We start from the raw sequence: 24,537 nt of genomic DNA, 5'->3' as shown, positions 1-24,537 counted from the left end.
AAAGCACATTTTCGTGAAACGGAACGTTGAAGTGTCAATATTGCGTCATTCAGTTTCGAATGAATCGTATATTTTATGTGAATGAACTTCATCTGTTTTCCTTGTATTGATTTACCAATATATTCACTACACTTCACTACTGTGTAGCCAACATAATAATTTACCCTAGGTCTAAGTGGATTTGATCGAATATTTGAAGGGCAAAATGTTGGCTTGGAGAATTTTGAAACACTTTTTAAAAGTGTTACATACCTCCATTTATAATTTTCAAAACACAAAACAAGCTGTCTATCGAATACAGAAAGGGACAAATATTTAATATTAAAAGTAAGTACTCTACAAATATAGTGTGAACACTGATGTTACGTGAAAGTAAAAAGAATCAAGATTCAAGAATGTCGTATCGATTCGATAATTATATTCCAATTTCTTTTTACGATCACTAACGGATTGCAAATATTGGGGAAACAGAGTTTGAAGATAGCCACACAGTTGCAGTCTACAACCAAAAGGCGAATAGCTGTCAACTGTCAACTGTCACACTGTCAGTAACATAAAGATTTTGAAGAGTAGTTGTCTACAAAATTGTTTATGTAATTTTCATTGTATTTTAATGATTATTTTAATACAAACTTATTTTATCTGAAGCGCGTATTATTAACTATAATAAATCGAGTGATTGTTTGCAGCGCTAACTTCTATTAGTAAAGGTAAGTAAATATTAAATTTAATTTGTATAATATTTACAGATCGACTTACTAAACATGATAAAGTAGTTCCCATTTCATTAAATGTTCTTAATTGAAGGTGTATATAAAAATATTGTGTTGGAATCAGGTCTGTTTGTATCGGATTAAAATTATATTTTCGGCCTTCGCCGTCGCGACGCAGTTGGTCACGTCAGGAATAGTTAATTGAAGATGCGAATATGTTAGCGGCATTTTTAGTGCGTTCTTACTGTGGGTTCGCTGGGTGGATTGACTTTCTTCAAGGACATTAAAGTTAAAAATATTTGGGCAGTTATTTACGTATCTTTATTTTTATATGTAGATAAAACTTATTATTCATCTCAAAAACCTCATATTCAAAAGAAGTTTTGTACCTATATTGTAGTTAGGTTGTAAATTGATTTAATTCTGTATTAGATTTTTTTTGTTTTGTGTAAATGTTGAACATAATATACTCCCTTTGAATATAAGGTTCTTTCTTCTCTTTTTTATCTCATTTTTCGTTTTATAATATTTATTTAGCAAATGAGCATACAGTTACATGATTGCAAATGAGGCAGATGATATTTGCAATATCATCTGCCTCAAAGTCAGATAAGATAAGATTACCTAATTGAGGTCAGACATAGATGTGACCCTTGATGTCTAAGTTGAAACTCTTCTGGTAAGTATGTCTCCCTTATCACAACCTTCAAAGCAGAACACAGTAGCATTTGACACTGTTGTTATTGGTCAGAAATAGGTGTGGTGATACTGCCTTAATAGTCAAACCACCTTTAAAACAAACACATAAATAATATTTTGAACCAAAGGTGATCATGAATTCCAGTGCTTTGTTGGGCCTTAAAGCTTGTTTGAAATCATTTAAATATACTTTTCATCTGAAATAAATATCTCAAGAGTATTCAGTATGTATTAAGCTGTAGTATATGTATAAGCGCCAAGTGCACATTGTGTTTCATTTAGCAAATTGTTGATTTGATTTTAGTTACCATTTAATAGAGCAATCAATTAAGAGCTTCGTGTATGACGGTGACTTCCTTTATATGTAGAGAAACCTTGTAAAAGACCTTATAAGCAGTTTGAAAATATTAACTAGTTGGCTTCTGAATTAGTTGTCAAGTGATTTAGTCGTAGATGCTAACCCTAACTTTCTATCACTAATCTGTATTTCATAAAATGTGAAATATCCTAAGTGCAGTACTTGAATAAGTCAGCATAGGTCTCTTAGCAAATGTGATCAAGGATCAAGATCAAGATCAGGACCTTGAATTGCATTAACTTACTGCTTTACATGAATAACCACACAACTTAACATTTATTTTTCTGTTAATGGTGCAGTTCAATCTGAAAGAGTTCCCATTTTAATATGGATAACTATACTGGGAAAATTAACTTCTTTGATTTGTGTGGTTAGTGGTGGCTTTGTGGTTGGCTACTGATTTTTTTTATATAGTCCTTTTTTTCAGGGCACAGGAAAGGGGCCCTTAATGCGTGGTGTTCTTTGCATTTGCTATCTACTACCTCATGGCTAGTCTAGTATTTGAAATCCTCCTGTATATGTGGGTAGTGGCCTATACCTAGCAATGAGACATAATCATAGATTAGTAAAGATTACTCACTCCTAACAAGAAAATGTACCCAGTTTTGAGAAATGAAATAGTTGCGTAAAAATAGTTGCGTAAGTTTTGCCACGTCTCCGTGCTAAAATGTCCCTAAAATATTTTAAATAATTATTTATTTATTACGTAAATTACGTAATTATTACGTAAATTAGTTATTTATTCGTGAATTTTCTCTAAAAATGCTTTTTTTTGTCAAGGATTCAAAAAAAAAACTTACTAAAATAAGCCGTTTTTGGCTTCATTCAATTTCAAGGTGGCGAAGTATCTTTACTAATCTATGGACATAATGAGGGACATAATGTACATTGAAGTACTACACATATTGCAGGTCATTAACATTGGACACAAGATCTTTTGTTTGTATTAGACTGGATTTGTAAAATAAAACGCCGGCCTTTAAATGTATTGGTGGTAATGGCTAACTAAGTACTCTAAAAAAGTCTATCCCAGAGCATCATGGACTACTCATGGTATACAATTGAAATAACATAGATTTTTTCCCTACCTAAGACAAGATGGAAACTACAGGGTGTTCTTACTAAAACACTCAAAGATAATTAATAATTGGAATAGAATGAATGTTATTTATGATTGATGATGGTATGATTATACCATACGATAGAATGGATATTTTAAATTGGAGTCTATACCCAGCATTGGGAGTGTGGGATTCTTATGTTTTTTAAGTAAGTTTTAATTAAATAAATATAATACATAAATCTGAACTTAATTTTTCGCTCTTTTTCGAAGTCTGTGAAAACTTTGAAGGTCGTAGAACCCTTTGTGGTTCGACTCCGGAGGCATCACCGCCACACTTATTTCTACCTAATAACAGTAGTGTTAGGCGCTGCTGTGTTCTGTTTTGAAGGGTGTGGCAAGGGAGACATACTTTTCCGAGGCGTTCCAGCTTAGTCCTCAGAGGTAGCGGCGCATCTGTGGCCGACCTCAGGTAGGAATATCTAATCTTATCTAGGGTTGATTACAGATGTCCATAGACGGCAATAGCCACTTACCATCAGGCGAACTGTATGCTCGTCTGCTATTCCTATATAATAAAAAAGTGATAACCCACTTAAGTATGGGCTTCCAATCTTACACCGCGCCGTTGCAGCATTGTAAAACGTCAATAGGAACATTTTAAAAATAGTAAAATTCTTTCTAGTTCTACTCCAGAGACTACTATCATACCTACAAGTATTACTAGCTTGTAATAGAATGGCAGTAATAGCATTGCCGTGATCTGGTTTAAACAAACTCTTGACGCATTGAAATTGAGTCATCAAGTGTAGCAACTCATCTATTGCAAAAAAAATATATTATTGTAAACAAGTGTTTCTCAACGCAATTGTAAAAACGTTAATAATACGTATTTGCAAGCGCCGCTACTGTTTATTTCTCAAGTTGTTTGGAAGCTTCATATGACGTGTTATAGACGAATCGAAAGAAATTATTACATCGTATATTTTAATTGGAACTAGTTGAGCAAGTTGATTAATGTAAATACTTGATGTCATTGAGACGAAAACAATATGGAATACTGTATTGTACTTTTTCCTGTAAATAAATTATTGGTTAAGCGAAAAAAAACTATCAGCATAAGTTTGAATTCTTCTATTTTTGTAGGATTTCAAATGTTTTTCCAACAGTAACAACTGGATTATCGTATCGATAATTAACATCGCGCAGTGGAGGAATAGGAACTTCCACAAAGGTTAGCATTGGATAGCACACTGTATAAGCGCGTAGGGCCCAATTAATTATAGTGATGACGAGCGTCCTTGGTACGGTCAGTATAACTCGTCGAGCGGTACATTGCGCTTGGTACAAGTTAAGAGCGGAAACGGACACTGTAGTAGGATTGTTTACATAAATTGTTTTTTCGTATATGAAAGGTGTAGTTTTATCTCCGGTTTAAAACCGATATCTTAGTAAACGGCTCCTGTTTCTGAATTAATTTTCGTTACATGGTCCGAGAATAAAAAATATCAAAATTTTCTCTTTGTATAACTAGAACAGAAATCATCAGAAACAAGATGATTTGGTACACAATCTTCCAAAAAACATTGTTATGGTCAGTATTTTTTTACGTATTTAAAATGTAAAAAAATCACAATCAAATATTAGAATTATTTTTGTATTGGTCCGAAATTATAATTTATCTTTAGTGTCGCTGAATAATAAGTTGCAGATGGAGCGTAAAATTTTATTTTAATTTTAAAGAAATACTCATTTCAGATGTTAAGTTTATAATAAAAAAAATATTTAAAACGCTCGGTTCTCGTCACTTGCACCGAAAGCGCTTTGGATGCTGTAAAGTGCAGACTGCATTATTTGCAAGAAAAAACAGCATAATTTTATTCTTGTTGTTTGTTGCGCCCCATTGCCCGTCACGAATCGTACACTTGTCGACAGACGGGCGATGGACACGGCCGACACATAGTGAGTCCACTTTTATTATAGGGTATAGTGTAGCACCCTCTGGTTCGACCCAGAAGGCACTCCCGTCACACCTATTTTTGCCTAATAACGGCAGTGTTAAGTTGTGTTCAGGTTTCAAAGGTGTGGTAAGTGAGACATATTTATCCGAGCCGTTCCAACTTAGTCCTCAGGGGTAGTAAGATAGTAACGCATCTGTTGCCAACCTCAGGTAGTAATCTAATCTTAATGTGGGTTGAGTACAGATTCATATTACCTTTATTGTGTTTCCAGTGAGACAGAAGGCGAAGAGTCTAGCATGGGGGTCCCATACATCACGTCATTCTTCTGGTGCATGAGTTTGGAGACGGGCACCAAGCTTATCAGCATTCTGCATTTGGTAAGATATCTCTCTATTCTTTTGTTGGTTTTGAATAAGTTTTGATTAGTTTTTATGTTGCGAAAAGATGAGCATACAATCGTGATGTTAATTGGGTTTTGAAAGAAGATGTACCGGGGAGATACCACGGCCACATCTATTTCTAGCATGAAGCAGTTCTAGCGTTTCGTTGAAGGTTTTCGATGCCAGCTAACATCTTTGATCGACTTTAGGTAGGACCGCTCTTTTATATGAAGATGATTACAGATGTTCACCCTGCCGGCTAAGTGCTGGCTGGTAGACTTCACACAACCTTTGAAATTCTTTTTTAGAACTCTCAGATTTTTTCACTACGTTTTCCTTCACCATTTAAGCAAGTGATAATTAACTTCTAATACTAACGTGACTGAAAAATCAGAGGTATCTGTGCCTGGGAGTTTAACTTTGGACCCCAGGCTTGAGAAGCAGTTTCTAACCACTGTTTCATATACTTGAAGGTGGTAGAACTCATTGTGGTGCGACTACGGCGGCACCACCGTCACACCTATTTCTGCCTCAAAACAGTAGCGTTATGCGCTGCTGTGTTCTGGTTTGAAGCGTGTGGTAAGGGGGACATACTTTTACGAGGCGTTTCAGCTTCATCCTTAGGGTTAGTGTATCTGTGGTCGACCTTATGGAGGAATATCTAAGCCTATCTTAGGTTGATTACATGGGCGGCAGCTAGTTACCATCAGATGGACTGCATGCTCGTATGCTACGCCAATATTAAAAAAAAAAAATCAAAACAAATGTCGCAGGCCTGGTCCCTGGCAGTGACTGCGACTTTGGCGTTTATGGCGAGCGAGGCGCACGGGTTCGTGGGCACGGTGGAGGACATCGGCGACCATGTGTACACCACCGTGTACACCGCCCTCGTGGTCATCGCTGTCTTCAGCGGTGTGCACATCGTCCTGGCGTTTACGCTGTTTTATGGTGCATTTCGGGTAAGTTGAAGACTTGAACTTGAAGACGGCCAGGGGTAACGGCGCATCTGTAGCCGACTCTAGGCAGGAGTCTAAACTTACCTGAGGTTGACTACAGATGTCTATGGGCGGCTGTAGCCACTTATCATCAGGTGGACTGCATGTTCGTCTGCAATTCTTATATTATAATATATCTTATATTATAATTGGCTAAGTGCGAACTCGAACATGGAGAGCTTCGTAACATATTTTTTTATTTATTTTTATGTTTAGTTTCTTAATTATTATCATAGCAATGATACCGAATGCAAATTTGAACTGCCTATATTACGGTTCAATAAATAAAGTGAAAAATGTCAAAAAATAGCGGTTACTTGTATGGCAACCCCCATTTATTCTAATACTACGGTATTGCCTGCCTGTCGTAAGAGGCGACTAAAAGGGGTTTCCGTGATTGCGGATGGCAAGAGTGGGAGTTCGAACCGCCCGGCCAGCGACCCCGGGATGGACGGCGGTATGTATGATCGCATATCGTCATACACATCAGGCGGTGTGGCAAGCGTTATGCTCACCTGGGCGGAGCCCGACGGGGCGAGCGCTAGGAGGACTCCGGTTCCTTTGGAGATTCTGGAGTCCTCTACGCAGCGCCGAGGACGATCGATGGGGTGTTCTCTGTGTCGCTCCCACGGCACCGGGTACCTTTTGAAGGTTTTCTAGGGGGGAAAAAAAAGGGTCCCGAATCCTAAAAATGTGTGTTGTGTGTGTTTAGCGCAAGACGCTGGCGCTGCGCGTGTGGGTGTGCGTGATGCTGGCGCTGCTGGCGGCCGCGCTGCTGCTGGCCGCCGCCGCCTGCGCCGTGTCCGGCTTCCGCGCGTCCGGCTCCGACATCTTCCTCTACTTCCTGGAGGGGCTGCTGCTGTTCGGTGAGCTGACACCTCACAAGTTGACGACCTGCGTGGTGGAGCGGACACCACGCCTATCTGATGTGTAGAGGGTTCTGGGTTCGTTGCCCGGCCTGACTGATATCTAAATGATGAATTTCAATTTCCGTTCTGGGGCTGGGCGTTCGTGTGTCTTTGTGTGTGGAACTGGGACTCCTTCAACCGCTCAATTTAATCGACTATATCGACGTCATCGACCACTGCATCTCAAAGTACAAAACGGAGGAGGAACAGATACGAAACACATCACATACAGTCACATGCATATTTCTAGATACATCCTCCATATTGCGCTACGGTGGGATCTATTGATGTTTTATGCTTCAATGAATATAAAGTTTAACTTTTAATATAATTACAGACGAATTTTGACAACTGCAATGGAAAATTAATAATAAATAATTATTTAAAATTCCAGGTTTCCTGGCCTACTGCATCCTGTGCGTGAACAGCTACTACCTGCTGCTGAAGAGCGCCGAGGACATGGAAGGGCCCACGAAGGTTGACTACTGAACTGCTTAAGAATTTATGGAAATGAAAGCTCTATACAAATGGCTGTCGAAGTCTCGAGGATCAGTACACTATTTCTATGTTAGTTTTCAAATTATATTGATGGTCTATTGTTAAGTGAAAATATGTTTCAAACTACAGATATCGCCTATGATTGAATGGAATCGAATAAAATAAATTTTCAAAATATAAAGCAGACAGTAGAGCCAAAGAGAAGGTAAAACTATTATTACTTAGCATTTATTACTCCATATATTTTCATGGTTAGTATCATTGGCTTTGAACAATAAGTTTCATCAAACTTAGAGCCAAATGTTGACGGCTAATTAATTAACTGGCTGTCTAACCAATCCACCGATATATTGCATAATAATAACTATTTTTAAACAATTTTTGCGTGCCACACTTCGAAATTTTTCATTTAAGTTAGGGAAAATTGTCACGAACATTGGTAATTTTACTTTAGATTCATTATCATTATCACTATCTGACGTTAAAAATAAATAAAAGACAACTGAATGACAATAAAGACATTCACTCACCCAGTCCTCTCTGTAAAAAAGAATGAACAAAGTATATTAAATGGACGTAGTTATGCAAAATAGATCCAACCACAAAAACTAGCTTTTGAGAAAATAGGTATTTTAGTAAAAGTTAAATAAATTGCTTATTTATTGTTGGTATCACTGATATCTGTATATTTCAAAAGGAAACATGTACCATACAGCTTATATATTATATATATGAATATTTTTTTCATATACGAAAGTTGATAGTAACTAAAAAAAACGGTTTTTGTGGGTTGGATCAATTTTGCATAACTATGTCCAAATGATCTGTACTTATGAGGAATATATTTTTGTTTTTTAAAATACAAAATGTATTTTAAAAAACAAAAATATATTCCAAAAATGTGTCGCTATTAGTTTTTTGTTTATTAATAATTGAATATATTGAGAGCCTTAAATGTGTGCCAGAAATAAAATTAAATATTTACTATTAAGATTTCGATATTGTATTGCAATTTATAAGTGGTACGTTAAAATGTAGTTGCTTTTGATAGCATTTAACAGTTTATCTTATGTATAGAAATAAGCTTCATATTGAAAAGGAGTATTTTTGCCTTTTCATGAATTATATGTCCAAGAAGGTATAGTCCACGTAAAACTGCTAGTCCGCTCTAATATACAAGTAAGTCGCGTCGCCATAGCAAATTGTATGACTACACCTGATCGCAACAACTTCAGAGCGGACTAGCAGCTTGGCGCGGACTATAATAGTGCAATATGAACTTAATGGTTGATGAAAGCAAGGTAAAGACGTTTAATTGAAAAGAAAATTAAGCGTTTTATCACGTTTTTATAATTTCGAAACTGTGGAAACTTGTGACGATAGTTATGACCATGCATTGCATGTATGCATGCAACTTACAGCGTGAATTTCAAATTCCTATATCGAAAACAATAGACTTCGTTATATAAAGACGAGGAATTTTCTTTAAAATTTACTACTCTTTAATACTCCTACAAAACCTATTACACTTGCTGTATGTTGAAATAGTTATTTGCAGCTTTCGACTATAAGTATGTAATTTAGATGATTGTCATAATGTTCAAAATCGTTGTTATTTCGTAGTGTTACGTCAGTGTTGTATTTTTTGAAAGTTGTGTACTAAATGTATAGGATAAGATATTTTAAATAACCGTTGGGTCGCTGTTATTCTACAAAAATGTCCAGAAAGAAAATCGTACAAAAAGATATTGTACAAATTGACTATAAAGTATTTTAAAACAAAAAAATCTATTATTTTTAATAATAAAATTGATATGAAGATATTTTTATATATCTTTTTCGCGTTAATATTTACTGTCATATTGGGAAAATACTAAACAAGAAAAATAAGTAATATTTATAATGCATTTTTTATTAATTAACATTAATAAAATTTCAGAAATTTGAAACAGTGGCCCAATAATAAGGTTTATTTTTAAGACGTCTTTTCGCATTTATTCATTGTGTCTACTACTGTTACGCTGTTTGTCAACTAATCACCGATACCGAGCCGATACCGATAATTAATGACTGCGCGCAAGTAGAGTACATACATTTACTATAGCAGCTTGTCCACCGCACGTCCGTCACCCGAACACCGTCATCCGCCGATATTTCGAGTAGATCGGCGTGACCGCTAGATCGGCACCGAGATTTTGACGGGCCGATTTGCCGGCAATATAAAACACATTGGAACTTGTCCATACACTGCCGTCACACGAGTGACAGCTGAAACAAAATAAACCGCCGATATCGGTCGCGATGGACAAACTATCGCCGTCACGACATAATTAAAATCGGCCCGAAATAATCTCGTTCTCGGTATCGGTTCGGTGTCGGTGCAGTGGACAAACAGCCTTATTATATTCACTTCAATGTTCCTTGTATACAATATAATATAATTTATACTTCTCTTTATATAAGCATATTTTATAAGTTGAACTAGGTATAGTTGATTAGCTGCCTATATTGACGTCGCAAACTTCTTTTGAAGTTTTACTTAAACTGCCATTTATTGTAGAGACAAGAACACAGAAACAAATACAGGTCTGTGGACAAGAAGTTCTGCCATTTTTACGATGATTTTACTACTACACATAGACAAAGTAACCACAATATAGTCTTCTATTATACATATGGGTAATAATTGAAAATTGATGTGTGAATCCTTGGCTGAAGATTAAATTCACCATTGTCCGGAATTCGTTACATTAAAATACCTTTGCTAAACTGGTCGCCAAAACATATATTTCAGCGGTTTACATAACTTTCATTAGATTTCTATCTGGTTACTTCGACTATGGTTTTTGATAGCTTTATTTTACTATGTTTATTTATATTTATTTCAAACTATTTACTTGATTTATTGTCGATTTTTATTAGGTTTAACTCTTAACTCGAATCTTCGTTTAGTTTTTGTTCTGCAATTTATTACTATTCTTATATTATTTAAGTATTTCTGTAAAAATGTTCGAATAATATGTATTACAGTGCCATAATTTTACCAGCAAACAAAATAGCATTTAACTTAAAAAATCCTTAATTTACATTTAAAAATATATATTTATGTTTTATGAAGAGTGCCAGACCGGTATACTTATTTTTTATTAATAATATAAATATGTAAACGTGAATGAAGAAATTATGCTTGGCGGTTGCTATTTTAATATATCTAATAAAAATATGTGTTGAAAAGTATACGAAAAATATTTTCGTATCGATATTGTGAGACATGTATTTTCTCTTTATATTAAGTTAATGAATAAACTAATTAATAATTAATATGAAGAGGTAGAAGAGGCTTCGTGATTCGTTAATACTTCGGTACAGAATTTGCAAAATTTTGAAAACTTCATACATCATGCGCATAAAAATAGCTCAATACAGCATATATAAAATAAATTTTGAATACCAAATAAAATGCCAATTATTTAATATTGGAATAGAGATTCCAGTGTAATTAAAGGCAACTATATATTATATTTAAATATAGGAGCATGATGCATAATATGCGATTTTTATTTTTTTTAACACCAATTGCTTTTATCATTTTTTTAAATGCGGCCATAATGATTTAATTTCTATTTTTTATATTGTTTTTTTTTTTTTATTGAAATGCTTGAAAATGTTTATTAACATATTTTTGGACCGCATCTTATAATATTATATATGAAATCTGAATAAGTCACAATCGTGAGAAAAAGTTAATCGTGTCTGCTTACTTAAAGACTATTATTATTAATTTTCTTATGAAAATGTGCTACTTAGTTAATAAAATGATATTTACATTTCAATGTTGTGGAAAATGTTGTTTTATTGATATTTAGTAAATAGTACCTGTACATACTTTTACATTTAAATTCTCCTTTTGGAAAGGTACGTTTTCCTCCTCAATGTATAAATATATAATAATGGCAAAAAAACCTCATGGCGGTGTTTTGACAAGGGTATGAAATAATTTTATTGTATGTCATTTGCATTTAATTGCAGGGATGGAGATCTGAGATCGATTAATCTATGAATCGATCCTTGTCAAAAAATCCATTATTTTAATCCTATAAAATCGAAATTCGATTTTTTCAAAGTTGATTGAATATTAACAAATGTGTTAAAGACATTTTTTGGTGACGGATTCGTGTTTCAGTGATTGTTTTGTCCTGACCACCTTTTTCGTATAGTCGATTTTTAGGATTCGATTTTTTTTTGAATTGGTTTATTAAACTTCGATTCGAATCGATTAAAAAATCTACCCTTTTTAATCGTCTGAAATTTCAATCATAATATTTGTATAGGAGTTAAAGAAGCGTGAATATGATATATAACGTGTGAGTGGTTAATTAGATTAAAATGGGGGATTCCAGGAAGAAATAATAAATCCAAATAACTTTTACACAGTTGGTTTATTCATCGGAATAGTCTTAAGTACGATGACGTCACATTACGTAGATTTCGTTTGATTTATTTCAATAAATATGTTACATTTCTAGTAATCGGTAAGTACATGAATGAGGCGTAGATGGAATAATGGAATACTCAATATTTATATGACTGTGGTTTACAAAATAATACGTTTATCAGAGAGTTTACAATTTATAATAAACAGTTATAAAAGAAGAGCATAGACAAATTATATTGGGTTATTATGTTTACAGTTGGCTAACATTAGACTGTTTAGTGGTGTTCACAATACATTAAATACATTGTAAATAATATATTCATACAATAATGTAGTACAAAAAAAGAAAATACATTTTTTATATCTTTTGTGGTTACTTTCGCAATTAATTTTTTTTAACTTAAAATAATTTAAAACATTTTTGTGCGTTAATGCTAAACATATAGAAAATTGTAATTTTAAAATCAAGTTTCATAATAAAGTGGTCATGGAATAAATGAAACTACTTTTTATAATGTAAGCGTAACTCAGTTGTCTCTGAATACAACCTAGATTTTATTGAAATAGCATGTTACTGTATCGCGTGCTTAAAGGTAAAAGGGCCTATAGCTAAGGGTTAATAGGGATTTATGCTGAAAGGGCACATAAATTTTTTTTTTTGCCATTCGGTTTGAAATTATCTGAAACGTAAAATTTTTTTACGTTTCAGATAATTTCAAACCGAACTAAAATTTTTTTACGTTTCAGATAATTTCAAACCGAATGGCAAAAAAAAAAATTTATGTGCCCTTTCAGCATAAATCCCTATTAACCCTTAGCTATAGGCCCTTTTACCTTTAAGCACGCGGTATCTTTTGTAACAAAAGATAAAAGATGTGCATAGATAGCAGAGATCAAGTCTTATGGAATGTTTTCGATGCTTCATTTCGATAAGAAATTCTTATTCCTATGAAAGTTAAGGCAAATTTTTTCAGTAAACAAAAAATATACACCTACTAATATTTTCGTTTACTGAATTCGATATAAGTACATATTAGTTAGCAATTTATTAAATGAAGTGGTCTATATACTTATACACAGATATTTTAATAAAAATATTTTTTAATTAATTTTTATTTTAAAACTAATTGGGAAAATTTCTAAATAAATACAATTCGGAATACGAGATATATAGGTATACCTACGCCACTGTTGCGGTCTTTTTGAAAAATCTACGTATTATCTTTTTTAATTTTTGGCATAGAAGAAAATGCTAAGATTCTTTTTTAAAAGGTCTAATGCCAAGATTTTTGACAAAACGATGATTTTTCATTCGAGACCACCGCATAGAATCACAGATAATGTAAATATTAAGTACACGAAGTAAAATTATGAAGGTACAAGTTAAAGTACTACTACGTACATAATTGTAAGTACAAAAATAACGGAGGTACACCGAACATCACTATGACATGCAATAAAATTATGTACTTTGCCACCTGCGTTGAATTCGCGATCAGCCCACAAATATCTACTGGCTGGCGAGAACAATAAAATAATACATTTAGGTATACGTAATTACACTATTAAATAATGTTTCGAACAGATCCGAGCCAAATAGAAGGTACAATTTTAAAATTTTCGATAGGTATCCAACACTTAGAATATAGTTATTTAAATTAATATTTAGTACCGATTTCACATAACCTACACTAGTTCGATTTACATAGTCTTCCTGCCTCAAATTTCCTTAAACATCTAAGAGGGCACAGTAATATTTTATAATAGAATGTTCGATAATATGTAGTGCCGTAGAACTTTATACAACGCTAACACAACTGGCTAAACGGATAAATACTTAACTAAGGGTATTGCACGAAAAACTGGGGAATTAGTTAAATACTACTAAGTACATAACACTACTACAATGTACATAATTACACTTATACGAGGAGTTCTGCACCGGTCCTTTCACGCCCGTTTCTTGTATATTTCGAATTCCAATACTTTAGCCACGAATACTTAGTATCGTCTTAGTACCGCTAGATGTCGCTGTTCACCTTGTATTCATGTTTTATTTTATAACAGATAACCAATTAATTTTCTGTAACTTATAGCATAGTATCATTGTAATCTATGATGTTTATATTTATTCAATAAATAATAATAGCCTTCTTATGGCGTTAGGATGACGAATAATCGCAGCGACCCATGATTTTTCCATCATCAAATTACTTATTATTAGCAGAGGGTTGTGGAATTTTTCATATTCTTGAAACGATGACAGGTGTTTAATCACGCTATATTGTTTTACCCATCACTTCTTACGACGAGGATCAAACATACCTCGTCATTATAAGTCGTTTGTTATATTAAATCCAACTATCCGCCAACGACTCCAACTATTGCTTTCGTCGTGAACGATATTTGCTCATAAATTCCATGAATAGTGGCTACTCTCTGGTATTCACGTGAAAGCTAGAGGTCGCTAGCGGTCTGTAGTGTCTGTGTGAATAGAGAGATTGCTAGCGGTCAGCAGTGGTCTTGAGATAGGAAGTAGAGATCGCTAGCTATTTGTTGTGTGGTCACAGTTTGAAGAGAGGTTGCTGGCTGTCTGTTGTTGAGTAAAGAGTTTGAAGAGAGGTCGCTATTCGTTAGCGGTTTGCAACTTGTCGGAGCGTACAGAGGTTCCTAGCGGTCTGGGCTCCTGTCGTGAAGAGGTCGCTAGCGGTGTGATCCGGGCGTGTAGAGGTCGCTAGCGGTGCGATCAGGGCGTGTAGAGGTCGCTAGCGGTGTGGTCCGGCCGTGTAGAGGTCGCTAGCAGTGGGATCCGGGCGTGTAGGTCGTGGTGCTCAGTAGAGGCGTGTGTCGAGCGGCGGCGGCTCGGTGCCCACGTCGATGTCGGGCTGCCCCTCCTCGTCCGCGGCCGCCGCGCCGCCCGCCCGCTGCAGGCCGCGCACCTGCGGAAAACAACACTAACACTCATAAAATTATTTATTTATTGCACAATACACAACTCTCAAGGAAATATAGGCAATATGTGGTGCCCTGAGAGGGCGTCGTTAAATACTAGAGGTAGCAGCATTAATCTATTCAAAGTTTGAAGGTGGTAGAACTCTTTATGGTTCGACTTCAGCGGCACCACCGTCACACCTATTTCTACCTAATGACATTAGTGTTAAGCGCCGTTGTGTTCTGATTTGAAAGGTGTGGTAAGGGATACGTACTTTTCCAAGACGTTCTAGCTTATTCCTCAGGGTTAGCGGCGCATCAATGGCCGACCTCAGATATTTAGGTATCTAATCATATCTGGGGTTGATCTGCGAAGTAGCCACTTCCCATCAGGTGGACTGGATGCTCGTCTGCTACTTTTATATTTAAAAAAATCTCAATGATAGGGATGGGTCTCCCCACATTGGGGATGGCCTGAAGCAACTCTATCACACTGCTCTAATGTGACAAACCTATAGATTAGTGGTCGGCTAGTGTCGAATCTTTTAAAGTTATATTTTTTATAATATTGCAGTAAGAAACGAACACGCAGACCACCTGATAGTAAGATGCTACTGCTGCTATGCTGCTCGTGTCTCTAATCTACCCCAAATAAGATTAGATATGCTGAGTACTATGTTCGATTGTCTCAGATAATGGTAAAAACCCTTCAAAGCGGAATAAAGCAATGTTTTATACTGCAGAAATAAATAAATTTAGAACCCTTCTCCAATGATAATCGGACTGAAGGATTTACATGTCCTCGAATCACAGCATTTAAATTGAAATCCCAACAGAACTCCAGAATTGCAAAATCCAACTTAAAGTCCCCTTAGTAATGTTTACCTGAAGGAGTAGATTGTTGGAGAGCAGCCTGGCCTGGTGTTCCTGTGCCTTGGCGCGCAGGCAGGCGATGCTGTTGTTGCGGAAGGCCTCCGGGTCCTCGTACAGCTCGCGGCCGTCGGGCGACGCGCGGCCCTTCGCTGACGATGATGCCGTCGTGCTGCTGCCCGGGGAACTCTGCGCCTGGGGAAGTGTATAAACTTCTAAGCTAGAACTCTTGAACAGTATTGATATCGCCATAAGTGCTGAATAGTCCTAAGGTGCCTACCTAAAACATCCAAACTTATTTCTTAGGAGGTAATGAGAGGTTAAAGGCTTCTTCTCCATAACGAAACACCTTGTGAAGTGGTGATAGATGTAATAAAATTCAAAAAGTGTTCTTTAAAGAACCTATTTTGAATATATAAATTTGATTTTATTTAAAAGGAGGACTTCGTGAATGGATTTGGTGGTGATTCACGAGTTGCCGTATTTACGTTTTACGATGTTCTCCATGTAGGTAGTATCTAGAGACATAGAGACATTATCTCTATCCAAACTACAACACGAAGTAAATCTTATGTTTATCGAGGTCTCCTATCGTGATGGACTGTAAGAGAGCGATGGTGAAACCCAGGATAAACACAGCAGCGAAACGTAGAGTTCTACTGTAGTTTTAAAAATACCAAAACTAACGTCTTCGGGTAACGCTCCTTGGCCCATTTATATCTCTATAGCGTAGCGAAACAAGTTTAAGTTTATTACCTTCAGACATGTAACGTGTCAGTCACGGGCCGTAACAGACAAAATAATATTGTTGCATAGGAAAATTGATACATTGAGTACGAACGCACCTTCCTAATTATATCTTCCGTAACGCACAGACTCCGTCACCGATCATGCGCGGCAGAATTTGCCTAACACAGTCCATGTCTAACACGGTGAATATCTGTACATACCTATAAATGAAGCTTTACTTGTCGTTTATAATTGAAGAGTTGTTTACCTGTGCATCGTGCACGTCGTGTCGGTGCGGCGAGGCGGAGGGCGCGCGGTCGGGCTCCGCTTCCGAGCCCTCGCGCTCCGAGCCGGACTCCTTCAGGTGCTGCGCCGCCTCCAGCGACTTGCGGTGCATGCCTGCACAGAAAACGCTTATGAGTAACATGGATCTAAATAAACAAGGTTAGAAGTAACTGACCAAAATAAATTCCGTAACATTAAATTTCAAAGTTTTTTTGTATATGTCGGAGGAAGAGTCGAATACAACATAGAAGTTATTTAATATAGCTAGACTTACTGTTCCTTTAGTATTTTAGTAATGTTATTGATACTTGATCAATCGAAGGGAATATTGTTTTAAATTATAATTAACAGTCAGTGTATTGTTATCGTATTAAATGTCGAATCAGAGTAGAGACTTTTAAGAGGTCTCTAGCGGAGTCGAGGTATGTGGCCGCGCGGTGGGGAAACATGGATAAGAACTGATGTGAGTGATCGAGGTGGATCATTATTTTGTTGTGCTTTGGAGCGTGTAGTCACTACCTTGAACCTGCTGCTCAAATCCTTTGTTTGTAAAGTAATAGTAGTAGTATAGTATAGTTATTTTGTAAATCCGAAGTTATAAATGTTATCAACAATAAATTCTGTGATTACTGTATTTGTGCCTGCATCTACCCTATGAAAACGCCCACAAAAGCCATAGATTCTATCAATGATGTCGATGAGAGCCGTCCTTCTCCGACATCAGAAGCGGGATCTGTGCAGGCACAAAAGACTTAAGTGAATTGAGTGTAACAAATAACGGCGGCGGTGTTCAACGAGAAATAGTAAAATAACAATTACTTGTGGAGGAGCTGCGCAACTTGCGAAAGTTGGTCTAAATACATCACCTGAGTTTCATCCTGAGGAGGTGCAATCTGACGACTGTGATTGTTTGGTTGATGAACAGCTGAAGTCAGGGGAGTATTTTTTTTTCTCTATCTTTTCTTTTCTGAGTGTTACTATGAAAGATTCTGTCATAAATATTGTAAAATTTTAAGATTTTTTTTTTTCTCTCAGTTATTAGTGATATTTTACAATGTTGTGAGTGTTTCGTTGTCCATATGTTTATGCGAGATGGGTTATATTATATAATTACTACAGCATAGATCAGTTTAGATAATTTATTATTTTTGTCCATTCAGGACAAATTATATGTTATTAGTTCGTTCCTTTGTAACGTGACATTTTATTTGTAGAAAAATATGAAAGTCTACAATACAGGACCTTAATCTTATCCCAGATTTTACATTTTTTATTAGCTTGTGGACAATTTGGTATTTGTTGTCATAGCTGTTATAAATGTTTCAGTTAAACCAACGGAAAACTACACTATGTTCGAAAACCAATTGCCTCAATACGACGATGGCTATGACGAGGCTACAAGTCACCTGATGATATAAGCGTGCCGCTGAATTTCATATAAGAACGTGCAGTTGGAGATTATGGTCAGCTAAAAACAAGTAAAACCATTATCTGCCTGTATAGAGGTGTACACGAGTGGACGTTGTATAAGGCCCGAGTTCTTCACACAATTTGGTGAGCAATATTCATTTTGTTTCTGATTTTGATGCTAATTAGGATAAAACAAAAGAGAAATAATGGCCAGAAATTAAAATACCTATATGATTACCTGATATGATGATAAAAAAAAATGTAGATTCTTGCATTTTATTGTAAAATACATTCAAGTACTTTGTGTTTATGACATTATAACTGTATTTTAAGCTAAAAAAAACTGAAGAAAGTTTAAATAACCACATCTGGATTGAATGTGTGTTATTAACATAAGAGTTACAATATATAATTTTCATAACATAAATATAAAATAGTTAAATCATAGATTAGTAAGTTAAATGAATAAGATGTTGGCTGTTGTATTTTGATATGTCGAGACCTATAGAATAAGACAGTGATATTTCAATCAATATTAACAGTAATATACTTACTGTTCTTGGTAGATTTACACATTACAGGTTGATGTTAACCTACGAGTAGGTATTAGGATTATTCGGGTAACTTAAAAATTAGACTCTTAAATCTTAGCAAAATTGTCGGGTTGTAAGTGTTGACAAACGAACAGATTATGCGATAAAATTAGTTGTGAGTAAGTAGATTTTGGGGACCGATATTATTATTAGAAATAGATATATGACCGGTTTTTTTGTATATCATGTTCATCGGATTATCGGCGTTCATAAATAATGAAACTTACAAAATTCTTAATCGCTTTTGTCATTCATATGTAACATTTTAAGGATTGCCTTAGTATCATGATGATATACATACATAGCTAATGGATTTTACAGTAAGTCTATAAACATAGAATCGAATTTAATGGAGAAGACAGTAGGTACTATGCTTGGTGTGTAAAGACATTTAACTATAATTAAATCAGCAATAGACTGAACAAAGGGAGGAAATTTATCATCCAAGAGTTGTTACCAATTTTATTAATAAATGCGTAAGTCGTTCTGAAATATAAGTCAAATAATATAACTGTTCGTGTGACGCAAGATAACATTTTTGTATGAAAATTTTAACCACATTTATAATCTCCTTTAAGAGACACTTCTAAAGCCGCCAGTATAGTTTCATGCAAGTTAATAGAAGCATATGGTATTTGGTGAGATATTTGTGACATGATAATTATTAACGTATGAAGGAAATTAGGAATTAAATTACGAATACTTTGAAGGAATTGATAGGAAAGCAGTTTTATTTTCAATGATTGCATTTCACAGTTTAGTTTTTGGATTGCAAAATGTTACTGTTAATATATCAAATCTGATTGACGACTGACTATTTTAGATATACTCGTACAAGTGATAACTAATTTGGTTACCCATACATAAAGATTTTGATAAATGAACGTTTTACGTATGGGATTAATGTTTCAGGCAGTTTGATCTATATTTTTACTGTCGAGATAGCGCCGCTATATAATATAAAAATAACTAAGATTCGGGCTACACTTTTTTTTCTAGAGTTTCCTAAATAAATTGATCCGAACTTAATGATTTTTTAAAAATATAAAAAAAAAAAAAAAAAAATAACAGCATTATCAACTATTATTGAAAATGTTCTGCTATTGCATCAAGTCGTAACCATACCATTATAATTATATTTTACTAGATTATGTCTGAGTTATTAGCCTAATATTGGACGCTGTGATGGATGCAATAAATCAATACTTCTTTTTATCGTATATTATATAGTTTGTATTTATTAAGAATACTGTAAGAAATGAAGGCATTGAAATATTTCCTAGTTTAAGAGATTATTCAATACACATAAACATACCGTGTATATTTTCTTTGAAGCCTTAGTATTCCATATAAATAACATCTTTCTTATTTTTCACATATTTAAGGGTAAAAGAAACCGTATAAGCAAAGATGCCATTAAATTTAAACTATGTGAAAGTAACTCTTTAATAGGCGTTGTGGTTAGAATAAGTTATAATAAGATTATATGATGTATAACATAAGAGATATGATTATATTATATAATGATCAAACTCCAATATGCACCTCCGATATTTTTTAATTACATGCGTATTAGAAATTATTTATCAGTTACTGCGGAAATCTCCCTTGTTACAAAATCTACAATATGCATTACAAATAATAGTTACTTTCCTACGTAAGCAAATAAAATAGGCGAATATGACTTATTGAAATGTTAGAGAGTGAGGTCTTAGAATACAATATTAGAAGAACAACTCACAATACTTAAATGGACCAACTATGCAATGAGTTGTAAGTTAGTAGTGTAATGAGTTGAATAGTAGTGATGTTAATAGCATGTATCATGGTTTGACTAACTTAGGGGGTTAATAAGTTTTAAAGGTAATATGAGTATTCAAATGGGAGGACGAGATGATTATGGAAACGAGACAAATGCTTTTTAACAAATAGCATGAAAGCGGCTTATACAGCACGAAGGCTGTGTAAGCGAAAGGAAAACTTTCTAACGGCGATATGATCGTTCAGAAAGCGTTAAAAAAAAAAAAAAAAAAAAAAAGTACGTTAAATAGGCGAGGTGGCCATTTAACTGTTTGTATGTATTTATGTATGTGTTAAATAGGCGAGGTGGCCATTTAACTGTTTTTTTGTATTTATGTATGTGTTAAATCGGCGAGGTGGCCATTTAACTGTTTGAATTGTATTTATGTATGTGTTAAATAGGCGAGGTGGCCATTTAACTGTTTTTATGTATTTATGTATGTGTTAAATCGGCGAGGTGGCCATTTAACTGTTTTTATGTATTTATGTATGTGTTAAATAGGCGAGGTGGCCATTTAACTGTTTGTATGTATTTATGTATGTGTTAAATAGGCGAGGTGGCCATTTAACTGTTTTTATGTATTTATGTATGTGTTAAATCGGCGAGGTGGCCATTTAACTGTTTCAATGTATTTATGTATTGTTAAATAGGCGAGGTGGCCATTTAACTGACCGTTTCAATTGTATGTATTTATATGTATACGTTAAATAGGCGTGGTGGCCGTTTAACTGAGGTGTGATTACTAACGTACCGGTGGTATAGATTGTCTTTTTGCCATGAGTAATGTCATACAATAGATGTAAAATAACTTTATTGTAACAACTGGTAATTGACTGATTTTCATTGCCTTAAAATTGAGATACGTTGTTTTAAATTGGGGCGTAGTTGATTACAAAATTTTTGGGCAGTTTCTACACACTTATTAGTAAAATCAAGATGCGGGAATCAAGTGGCTAGAGTTCGCACGGCTTGCTGTGTGTGAACTGTCAGTTGTTAAAAGTAATAGGAAACAGTCATTGATTAAGTATTAGTGTAAAGTGGCTAGTTATGCGTCGTCACATCACAACATTCTTAATTTCTTAAAGTCAAGGGTCATAGAGAGCAAATTTATAGCCTCTTATGTCGTGAAAGAAAAGAAATTCCAACGAATTTTCAACACAATGGCATTTTACACTTCATAATACAAAAATGCCACTTGAAAACTAAGTTGGGTTTAGTTTATTACTCAGTTCCATGACAGATTTCAAGTGATATGGCGTCCTGTTTTTAACGTTTGAGACTTTCTTAATCATTAAAATGTTAAGGTCCCACTTAAGATTACACTTTAACTGCAATATTTTTGTTTTAAGATTGGTTGAATGGTTAAATGTACCAATAAATCAACAAAATACTTATGGTGACTTAGTGTTGTGAGACTCGTTATTATTTAATATTTAAAAAAAAAAAAAATACAACTTTTCAACCATCCATCTATCAGCCATGCCACAGCTAGACGTAGGCCTACCCAAATCTGCGCGGCCTGGTCGGGGAATACTCTGGACTCCTTTTGCTCAGACGTGATCCCCGTTCGAGGTCATTCCTACCATACAGTTTTACCAAAAGACATTTTTTATTTCAGATAACAATTGCACTCATCCTTCAAGATCACACGAGGACGTGTGAAGCGTCAGGATGGCCGTGTCGGAGGAAGAGTCGAATACAACATAGAAGTTATTTAATATAGCTAGACTTACTGTTCCTTTAGTATTTTAGTAATGTTATTGATACTTGATCAATCGAAGGGAATATTGTTTTAAATTATAATTAACAGTCAGTGTATTGTTATCGTATTAAATGTCGAATCAGAGTAGAGACTTTTAAGAGGTCTCTAGCGGAGTCGAGGTATGTGGCCGCGCGGTGGGGAAACATGGATAAGAACTGATGTGAGTGATCGAGGTGGATCATTATTTTGTTGTGCTTTGGAGCGTGTAGTCACTACCTTGAACCTGCTGCTCAAATCCTTTGTTTGTAAAGTAATAGTAGTAGTATAGTATAGTTATTTTGTAAATCCGAAGTTATAAATGTTATCAACAATAAATTCTGTGATTACTGTATTTGTGCCTGCATCTACCCTATGAAAACGCCCACAAAAGCCATAGATTCTATCAATGATGTCGATGAGAGCCGTCCTTCTCCGACATATATATAATAAAAGAGTAGCAGACAAGTGTGCAGTCCACCTGATGGTACGTGGCTACTGCCGTCCATGGACACCTGTAATCAACCTCAGATAGAATTAGATATTCCTACCTGAGGACGACCACAGATGCGCCGTTACTCTTGAGGACTAAGCTGGAACGCCTCGGAAAAGTATGTCTCCCTTACTTTGGTAAACTAGAACTAGAACCCTTTAAACTAGAACACAGCAGTTTAACACTTCTGTTATGAGGAAGAAATAGATGTGGCGGTGGTGCCGCCGGAGTCGAACCACAAAGGGTTTTACCACCTTCAAAACATACACACATAATCATACTTCGACGGCTAAAGTACCACAGCCACACCTATTTCAAGCGTGAAGCAATTACTGCTTTTGAGTAATATACATAGAGTGGATGCCGGCTGACTTACATATAAGGCGATAATCTTAGTCCTCAGGAATGGTAACGCATCGTGATAAGCTTTAGCCCCTGTTTTCATACAAAATAGGAGTTGGTTACAGAAGTCAATGGGTGGCAGTGACCACATACCATCAGCTGAACTGCATGCTCGTTTTGCCACTTTATCAAAACATAACAAAAGAAAGTTGTAACAAGCATGTAAAATCTTGGAACGCTTCAAAAAAATCAAGTATATGAAGGTAAATGCTATTTTTTATCAAACCTATCTTCGTAAGCATTAAATTTAACTTACACGTTTAAATACGAGTATGCAGGATTATAAAACGTCCGACAAAAAACCTTTTTCATTCGTGAAATTTACCAATTCGTTCTTAGCTGGCACGATGAATTATGGCTTAAAATCTTCTTATTATGGCTCAGTCCTTTTACAGTAGTGGGACAATGATGGGTTGATGATCAAGAAGAATTCTCGAGTTCAAGTAGAGTTCCTATCTTATTTGGCATTAGTTACAGAGGGCAGCAGGGTCATTTATCATATTTACTGTAACGTTTTATCATCGCGTACGCATTTATCGCCGTAAACAACAAACGAGCATATCGTTTGCTGTTTACTGCAAAATAAGTGGAATAAAAATCAGAAATGAATGCATCGTATGTCGGTCGGTCTAGCACCGCATGCATGGCGCATAGATCTCGAACGATTTCGCATGACATCGCAAAATGCGTACTGCGTGATCACGTAGAGTACATCGTTCATCCTTAAGGGAGATGCACACCGACCGAGGATAATTACTGAGATTTTTTCAAGTTTTTTATCCAAATTTAGCTTGGAATTTATGTCATCGGTGTAAATTGGTGCTCTGATGGTAGAGTCCTTTGTTGTTCGAGTCCGGAGGCACCACCGCCACATCTATATCTATCAAATAACAACAGCCTTAAGCGCTTCTGTATTCTAGTTTGAGCCAACAAAATCATCTAGACCCAAAAGCTCAAAATCATATCAAAAGATAAAACAGAACCCAGATTCTTTGTAAAATGTCGTAAAAGATCAAAAGATCCAATTAATTAGAAACGTAACCAAAGCCGACCACTGAATCGTGAATAGCAGTAGAGTCCTAATGCCGGGGCCCGGTTGTGTGCGACGCCTTATAACGTGGTCCTTATCGAACAATTAAACTCAGCTCTGGAATCGAGATGAACGCGAGATCGAGTTTTTTGAATCTCAATTTGTGAACGTCTTTCTGGTCTGATATATGAGAACTTCAGAAGGATTTAGACAGCAGTCATATTTACTGTCGAAACAAAGAAAAGGAA

The 24,537-nt window shown here is 35.4% G+C and overlaps 2 protein-coding genes across 8 annotated transcripts in view; one reads left to right on the top strand and one right to left on the bottom strand.

Annotated features, from left to right (window-relative positions):
• Positions 1–543: 543 nt before the first annotated feature.
• LOC140742394 (uncharacterized) lies at positions 544–7,699 on the top strand. Of its 3 annotated transcripts, none has more exons than XM_073073334.1 (5): positions 544–710; positions 5,063–5,168; positions 5,945–6,130; positions 6,879–7,032; positions 7,469–7,699. In XM_073073334.1, exons 2-5 carry the CDS (start codon positions 5,088–5,090, stop codon positions 7,561–7,563), a joined length of 516 nt encoding a protein of 171 aa, XP_072929435.1. In that variant the 5' UTR covers positions 544–710; positions 5,063–5,087; the 3' UTR covers positions 7,564–7,699. The 3 variants fall into 3 exon arrangements, with proteins under 3 accessions (XP_072929435.1, XP_072929427.1, XP_072929443.1); XM_073073326.1 differs by lacking the exon at positions 544–710 and adding an exon at positions 4,644–4,792; XM_073073342.1 differs by lacking the exon at positions 544–710 and adding an exon at positions 4,977–5,000.
• Positions 7,700–14,384: 6,685 nt separating this feature from the next.
• LOC140742364 (visual system homeobox 2) overlaps positions 14,385–24,537 on the bottom strand; it is a 133,830-nt gene continuing 123,677 nt past the window's right edge. For 3 of the 5 annotated variants that reach the window (XM_073073284.1, XM_073073292.1, XM_073073317.1), the window contains 3 exons: positions 16,806–16,936; positions 15,824–16,003; positions 14,385–14,961 (listed from right to left, as the gene is read on the bottom strand). In XM_073073284.1, the coding sequence (XP_072929385.1) occupies positions 14,839–14,961; positions 15,824–16,003; positions 16,806–16,936 (434 nt within the window). In that variant the 3' untranslated portion in view covers positions 14,385–14,838. The remainder of the gene's footprint in view (positions 14,962–15,823; positions 16,004–16,805; positions 16,937–24,537) is intronic. The other 2 variants (XM_073073300.1, XM_073073308.1) reach the window with 1 other exon arrangement.

The sequence above is a fragment of the Epargyreus clarus genome, unplaced genomic scaffold (genome assembly GCF_041222505.1).
Source record: "Epargyreus clarus isolate Ecla_fem2 unplaced genomic scaffold, WU_Ecla_fem_2.2 ptg000001l, whole genome shotgun sequence".
Taxonomy (NCBI): Eukaryota; Metazoa; Arthropoda; class Insecta; order Lepidoptera; family Hesperiidae; genus Epargyreus; species Epargyreus clarus.
The sequence above is the reverse complement of the archived record's forward strand: the minus strand, read 5'-3'. Positions and strand labels throughout refer to the sequence as shown.

Coding starts and splice junctions, on each gene's coding strand:
- LOC140742394 (XM_073073326.1), top strand. CDS start 4,773: ATGGACACGGCCGACACATA. Junction 4,793..5,062: donor ATGGACACGGCCGACACATA/GTGAGTCCACTT, acceptor TTGTGTTTCCAG/TGAGACAGAAGGCGAAGAGT. Junction 5,169..5,944: donor TTATCAGCATTCTGCATTTG/GTAAGATATCTC, acceptor CAAATGTCGCAG/GCCTGGTCCCTGGCAGTGAC.